This window comes from Chelonia mydas, chromosome 10 (genome assembly GCF_015237465.2).
Source record: "Chelonia mydas isolate rCheMyd1 chromosome 10, rCheMyd1.pri.v2, whole genome shotgun sequence".
In the NCBI taxonomy this organism is placed as follows: Eukaryota; Metazoa; Chordata; order Testudines; family Cheloniidae; genus Chelonia; species Chelonia mydas.
In genome coordinates, this window is record NC_051250.2 from 49,753,447 (window position 1) to 49,761,653 (window position 8,207).

General features: G+C 39.6%; 1 protein-coding gene across 1 annotated transcript in view; it reads left to right on the forward strand.

Moving 5' to 3' along the window:
* CHRNB4 (cholinergic receptor nicotinic beta 4 subunit) overlaps positions 1–7,393 on the forward strand; it is a 30,163-nt gene extending 22,770 nt beyond the window's left edge. Inside the window, exons 5-6 of the mRNA XM_007068358.3 lie at positions 3,175–4,147; positions 6,540–7,393. Of these exons, the coding sequence (XP_007068420.1) occupies positions 3,175–4,147; positions 6,540–6,680 (1,114 nt within the window). The 3' untranslated portion in view covers positions 6,681–7,393. The remainder of the gene's footprint in view (positions 1–3,174; positions 4,148–6,539) is intronic.
* Positions 7,394–8,207: the final 814 nt, after the last annotated feature.

An 8,207-nucleotide genomic window follows, 5' to 3' on the forward strand; every position in this document is an offset into this window, starting at 1 on the left:
GAAAATGCTCTTCCCTCTCTTCGTTAGGTGGAGCCCGTCTCTGCCTAGCACTCCTCCTTCTTGGAACACCATCTCATGGTCAAAGAATCCAAAGCCTTCTCTCCGACACCACCTGCACAGCCATTTGTTGACTTCCACGATTCGACGGTCTCTACCCAGGCCTTTTCCTTCCATGGGGAGGATGGACGAGAAGACCACTTGCACCTCAAACTCCTTTATCCTTCTTCCCAGAGCCAGGCAGTCTGCAGTGACCTGCTCAAGGTCATGCTTGGCAGTATCATTGGTGCCCATGTGGAGAAGCAGGAAGGGGTAGCGATCCGAGGGCTTGATGAGTCTCAGCAGTCTCTCCGTCACATCGTAAATCCTAGCTCCTGGCAAGCAGCAGATTTCTCAGTTTTCCCGGTCAGCGCGGCAGATAGATCACTCAGTCCCCCTGAGGAGAGAGTCCCCGACCACCACCACCCGCCTCCTTCTCTTGGGAGTGGTGATCGTGGAACCCCGAACCCTAGGACAGTGCATCTCATGCCTTCCAATCAGCGGAGTCTCCTTCTGTTCCCTTCCCTCAGATGTATCATCTAGTCCACTCTCCGCATTAGTACCTGTGGAGAGAACATGAAAATGGTTACTTACCTGTATCTGCATTGCTGGTACATGGACGCTCCCCTTTCTTCTTCTGGAGGTCACATGCTGCCAAATTTCTTCACCGTCCTCCTGTCCCCACAGTGCAGCCTGCTCTGAATCTTCAGAACGTTGTGTCTGTAGAAGCATATCCTGACGTCTGTCCAGGAAATCTTCCGTTTCTCTTATGCAACGCAGGGTCGATATCTGTTGCTCCAGACCTTGAACCTTCTCTTCCAATATGGAGACCAGCTTGCACTTTGTACAGACAAAGTCGCTTCTGTCCTGTGGAAGAAAGACAAACATGGCACATCCAGTGCAGGTGACAACAGCTGAACACTCCCCATCCATATTACCTCCCTTCTACGAGCTTCCTCAGGAGTTGTAGTAATTACTCAGAGAAGCCGGCAAGATGCTGTCAGTGATTCAAACATGCTTGCCTCTGGTGGCTGTTAATTACCTAAATGAAATGGCTTTGATGGTCTCAGTTGATTTTTATTCTCTGGGATTGTCAGACTGGCACCTTTAAACTGTAACTGATTAGGAGAATTTTTTAATTATATATATATATTCTGCACATCAATACTCTGTGTCACACACATAGTATTGATGTGCAGAATTTATTTGGCTGTTTATTTGTTTCACACTTTACTTAGAAGAAAAATGTTAATACTTACACGGCTCTTTTCTTCTTCAAGGAGCTTTATTAACAGCGAATAATTACTTATGCCTATTTCTAAATATTATGGCATAATTTCTGCTTCAGAAAGTAGGTGCAACTCAGTTGAAGTCAATGGAGTTATTTACATCAGTGGTAAATTTAATCTGATTTTTTTTTGCTGAAGATAGATTGCCTCTAAATTATGTATTTTTCCCCTTATATTCTTTAATAAAAAGGAAAAGGAAAAACAAAGAATACTGTAATTCAGACAATTTCTCCCTTTCTATATTTTATCTCATCTAACTTTAAAAACTGACTAACCCTGTTTTATTAAAAATGACTTTCCTACTCAAGTTTTTATTCATGTGTTCGTTAATTTACAGAGAAATAAGGTGATGAATAGTTACTCTTTTCTAGTCTTGTGGTGTCTTTCAATAACAGGATCAGTTAAGTTTATCAACAAATACGTATTTGGGGAAAAGTGCTGCCTGAGTGGATGACATATTTAAGCAAAATAATCTTGGGATCTTATTAACAGCCTTTTCTGTTAAACCGATCATGCTTTGAGGAATATTTATTTGCAGTCATGCCATTTGCATTGCTGCCCTAACAAATATCATAAGCTAAGTGGCATCAAGCTGTTAGTCCAAGGATTCTGCAAGGAGCATTGAAGTATGGCAGGAAGTGGTGTTCACCATTACTTAGGGAACACTCTTCCCACTGAACCAGTTACCCACCCTGGTGATGGAGGACACTCTTCTGGTACAGTTTTAGTCTTTTGGATGAGAAACAAAACTAAGAGAATTTGTGGGCACTAAAAATCCCATGGCACTTTTAGTAAGAGCAGGAGCTTTAATCACAATTATCCTGCCTAAATTACAACTCATGTAATTGCATTCGTTCTGCCATGTTCCCCCTGTATCCCCAACTGAATATAGCATTAGAAGTGTTGCCATGTGCTGTTAATGGCTGTGTTCCAAAGCAATGGTGGCTGCATTTTGGTGATGGGTGATCTTATCTTTACATCTCTTTACACATCCCAATGGGGGTAATAATGCATAATTAATTGTTTTTAAAATACTTTGATTATTGAATGAAACAGGCTCTAGACATACACGTTATCATTAATAAATTATATTGTCTAAATATTGGCAAAAGTGTTAATTCCCAGGTTGAAAAATGCATACATAGTTTTCATTGTCAACTTATAAATACCTGGAAAATGGGTTTTATCATTGAAAGGGTACAGAAGTTTAATTCTAGCAGAGATAGTGGGACCCCTTTTGGATTCAGTAGAGGAGGCTGAGAATGTAGTAGTTTGTCCTTTTCTCTATTTTGAACCCATATTCTGTTTCTTCACTGATTTCAGAGTGGTAGCCGTGTTAGTCTGTTATCAGCAAAAACAGCGAGGAGTTCTTGTGGCACCTTAGAGACTAACAAATTTATTTGGGCATAAGCTTTCGTGGGCTAGAACCCACTTCATCAGATGCATGGAGTGGAAAATACAGTAGCAGGTATAAATACATGAAAAGATAGGAGTTCCCTTACCAAGTGTGAGGTCAGTCTAACAAGACAATTCAATTACCCGTAGGATACCAAGGGAGGAAAAATAACTTTTGTAGTGGTAATGAGAGTGGCCCATTTCAAACAGTTGACAAGAAGTACTGTTAATTGAATTGTCTTGTTAGACTGACCTCACACTTGGTAAGGGAACTCCCATCTTCTCATGTATTTATACCTGCTACTGTATTTTCCACTCCATGCATCTGATGAAGTGGGTTCTAGCCCACGAAAGCTTATGCCCAAATAAATTTGTTAGTCTATAAGGTGCCACAAGGACTCCTCGCTGTTTTTGTCTTTTCACTATTTCTTTGTTTTTTCTCCCATTTCCTCAGCGCGGATGGTACATATGAAGTTTCTGTGTATACAAATGTGATTTTAAAGAACAATGGAAGCATTTTCTGGTTGCCTCCAGCCATCTACAAGAGTGCCTGCAGGATTGAGGTGAAGCATTTCCCATTTGATCAACAAAACTGCACACTGAAGTTCCGCTCTTGGACATATGATCACACAGAAATAGATCTGGTACTTAAAACTTCCATGGCAAGCATGGATGATTTTAGACCAAGTGGAGAATGGGATATTGTAGCACTTCCAGGAAGAAGGACTGTAAACCCCTTAGACCCAAAGTATGTTGATGTGACATACGACTTTATTATTAAAAGGAAACCTCTTTTTTATACCATCAATCTTATAATTCCCTGTGTGCTTATTACATCATTGGCTATCCTGGTGTTCTACTTGCCTTCAGACTGTGGTGAAAAGATGACCCTATGCATATCTGTACTGCTTGCCTTGACTGTGTTCTTATTGCTGATCTCCAAAATTGTCCCGCCAACATCACTGGATGTTCCACTGATTGGGAAGTACCTGATGTTTACAATGGTACTAGTAACATTCTCAATAGTTACCAGCGTCTGTGTACTGAATGTCCATCACAGATCTCCCAGCACCCATACTATGCCCCCATGGGTAAAGGTGGTTTTCCTTCATAAACTTCCAACTTTTCTGTTCATGAAACGCCCAGAGAATAACTCTGCAAGACAAAGGTTAAGCAAGCGCAGAAAGAATAAATCTGATAATCTATGCACTGATGCAGCCAACCTGTACAAAAACTCCACCTACTTTGTGAACACAGCCTCTGCCAAAAAATATGATTTGAAAGTTACTGAGAATCCGGATAACATCAGTGGCCATCAAGATTTTAGGTTAAGATCTTCAATGAAGTTTTCTCCAGAAGTCCAAGAAGCAATTGATGGAGTCAGTTTTATAGCAGACCACATGAAAAGTGAGGACAATGACCAAAGTGTAAGTAACAGGAGAAATCATTCCCATCTTTCCAAACCCCAGTTTTCTTTCCTCAAATAAGTGTATTCTTCTTCAGAAGGGAAATAAGAACCCAACAATCTTCCTAAGTGTTAATTTTTATAGAGATCCTAGCTATAATTTTCATAGTCAATCACTGTTTAGTAATAAGTTTCTTTTCCTATAAATTTCCTATGAATAACAATTTGATAAAGTGGATATTGTTCTAAAAAGCAGTGTGCCAGACAAGAATCTCAGTCCCCACAAATAGAACATGTTTATTGCTTTGGGGCAGAGGGAGATGGAGATGAGTTAACATTAAACAAACTGTGTTTTTACATCAGCAAGGTAATGGGGTGTAGAGACCACAGCTAGTGTGTGGCAGGGAGAGGGTTAACATTCAATACCTGTTCAGAGGAAACACCATATAATTGGGCCCATAATGAAGGGACTGCAGGTAAGTCAGCCATGACCATGGCTGCGTTCTGCTAGAGTAAGTTACTTAGAGCTGGGCTACATAAAGTAGTTTAACTAAATGGGTTTAGAAATCGATTTAGTTTGATTGGCACAAACCCTTTCTAGGAACGCTATTATTTTGGATTAAAATTATTTGGATTATTTTGGAGCGCTATCAATTAGCTCTCCATACCCTGTTTGGTTGGTTGACACATGGTGGTCATTATGATTCCTCCCAAGATCATTCAGCACTGTCTGGCAAGAGTGTAGATAGAACCACAATATTCATACCACAAAAGCTGAGGCTTCTTCCACTTGAGCAAAAGGAGACTCTCCATCAGCTATGAGCAGTATAGGACCTAGGACACACATTCGAGCAGTTCCGCTCCCATCCTGTAGAGACACGTTATACTAGCTAGTACATTAAAGTTCATATAAGTATCCATTGAATAATGTTCAGCAAAACTCAGAAGGCGCAGATGAACACCCATGACTTTCCCCAACACCCACCTCGCATCCATGAAAAATTTCCTACGTGACCCTCCTCTGCCCCAACTCCCAATCTAGTCTTAAGTTCTCCATTACTGCTCTGTCCTCCTCTCCTTTTACTATACAGGTCAAGTAGTCTGAAAGCCTGGCTCCTTTTCCCCTTCAGATCTTGCAGGAATCCCACATGAAGCCACACTGGTGACTTTCTTGCATTTTCAAGGAACTAATTACTGGTCAACAGAAAAAAGAAAGATCAGATGCTAAATCTGTAAATATAGCCTTAAGCTTAAACAAATTCAAATGGATTTGATGTGAGCATAGGCCTCACAATGCTGAAAAAGTGTTTCAATACTATCTGTGCTTTTGTAAAGAACTTATACTGGATATTAAAAAATGAGTGCAGGGTACTGGACTAGATGACCTCGCAAGGTCCCTTCCAGTCCTATGATTCACAAACTCCCTGTCCTCACCCTAGACTAAAGAGCAATTATCCAAGGTATTGTAAGTTAGACATTAATTTAATGCTTTCTGCACACAGGTCCTCTGACATTAACTTAAAGTGCTTAGTTACAAACCATTGTTTTCTAGATTCATAATTCTAATCTCCGCTTTTTCCATTAGTATCATGCTCTGATAGTGACTGTTCATGTACCTACAGTATATTCTCTTCTCAGAAGCATGTAACAACACCCATTAACAGCAATGGGAGGTACATGTGTTCATTGAGGGGGGGAAATATGTAATGGTCTAATACAAGGCAGGAGTCAATTGGGAAGTACTGTGAAGTTGTTAAGAGGAAGAATTCCCATGTGTAACTAGAGTCAATTATAAAGGAAAAAATAAAAGTGATAAAAAAGATTAACACTTTCCCTTTACAACTCACTAGTATGCCTGTAGTCACTGTAGTGTATGTAAAGATAGGAGGTAAAATCCTGGCCCCATTAAAGTCAATGGCACAACTCCCATTGTGACTTCAATGGGACCAGGATCTCATCCACACTGGACAGGGATTTGAGTACAACCAGCAGTGCTAACATGTATTAAAACACTTGCATACTGAGAATCAAGATCAACTACAGAATTATTTTCTTAAAAGCAGTAAGTATTGTTCATCGTTATTAATTGGGATGAATAGTATCAGCAAATTACAATTCACACACAGGAGCTTACTGGATTATGCTGACGATCCATCCTGTCTGGCACCAAGCATTCAGTAGTGATCAATACCTGCTGCTTCAGAGCAAGGTGTAAACTATTTATAGTGTCATTCACCAACTGTTCAGGACAGTATATGAGGGAAAATTTCTTCCTGACCCCTGTGGTGATCCTGAACCTTAAGATTTGTTTTCTCTTATTTTCATATACAAACTACAAACATTGAGTATCAACAAAAGAGATGGAGATGAACATGGTAAATTGCTATGTATCTTTAACTGACTTTTTCTTCCAGGTCATTGAAGATTGGAAGTATGTTGCCATGGTAGTGGACAGACTGTTTCTCTGGATATTCATCTTTGTTTGTGTCCTTGGGACTGCTGGGCTATTTCTCCAGCCCCTTTTTCAAAACCACTCTGCTGCTGTGAGCCCTTAACTCTCATTTAAAACTGTAAAATGTTTACACAGATGCTGCACGTGATTTTGCTCCCAGTTCCACTGGTGTAAATCCAAAGTGATGCCATTGAAGTCAGTTGAGTTAGTCTGGATTTACACTGGTGAACTGAGAGCAGAATTTGGCCTGCTGTGTTAACATGATGTTAGCAATTTTCTAGAAGACAATCTTTTCTTTTTTAATTTCATTACTTTTGATTAAATATTGGCTCTTTTTTCAATATGTTTAAAAATTTTACAGAGAAATTTATTTATTTCTACAACTTACCAGTTTTCCTCAGAGTGCACCAGGATCATTATTAAAATGGCATTTACTTATGCCACTTTGGGAAAGACATTGTGTTTCCATAAGATCCTGCAGTTCACATTGCACAATTTTGCTGTTTCAAGAGAAACAATTGCTACAGTATTTATTTCCTTAAATGCATCAAAAAACTCTGTGTTTGGTTTATGGAGCCCAACTCAATATATGATAAATAAACATATTTATACCCTCTGTTCATTGGTGAAATCTAAATAAAATATGAAAAAAAAACCTCTCCTTTAAATAGCCTTACTTCCAAAATGTTCCAGCAGCCTTTATAACTCAGAAAAGGGGAATTGGTATACAGCACCACAAATCTGAAGCTCAACAGGAAAGTGTATAAGGAGCAGAGGCAAATGGTGACTCGAGAGGTTGGACTGCAAGCTCACTCTATGGGAAGGAGAGAGAGCAGCGCTAAAATGGGGAAGAAACAGCAAAGAAGAATCAATCCAAATTGACCATCCTGTTTTATTGGAGGAAATTATTTTTGGGCATGGATTATGGTATTTTACAATGCAATTCTCAGAAAATAGCTGAGAAAGTATATAAACATGTCTTAGGGACTGGAGATTTGGGGGCCCGATTCTCCTACTACACGATAGGACTTACCACCTACTGACTTCATTAGCTGTTACTCATACCCTGCTGCAGGAGAACTGCATTTTTTGTTCTGGAGCAATCTCAGCTTCATCTGGCAATATCATATGCAGTCACTTGAGCACCAGTAAGCAAATCACCTGAAACAAATCACTGAGGGGCATCAGTGTTTCCACAGGAGAAGCTCTAAACTGTTGTTTCTATGTGAGCTTAACAGAATACAGAAGAACTTCAGAGTTACGAACACCAGAGTTATGAACTGACCATTCAACCACACACCTCATTTGGAACCAGAAGTACACAATCAGGCAGCAGCAGACACAAAAAAAAAAAAAAAGAAAAAAAAAAAGCCAAAAAAGTACTGCATTAAACATAAATGACTAAAAAATAAAGGGAAAGCAGCATTTTTCTTTTGCATAGGAGAGTTTCAAAGCTGTATTAAGGCAATGTTCAGCTGTAAACTTTTGAAAGAACCACCATGATGTTTTGTTCAGCATTACAAACATTTCAGAGCTACGAACGACTGCCATTCCTGAGGTGTTCGTAATTCTGTGGCTCTACTGTAAAAGTTTAAACCTAGTAGATAATTCACAGATGAAGACACCATTA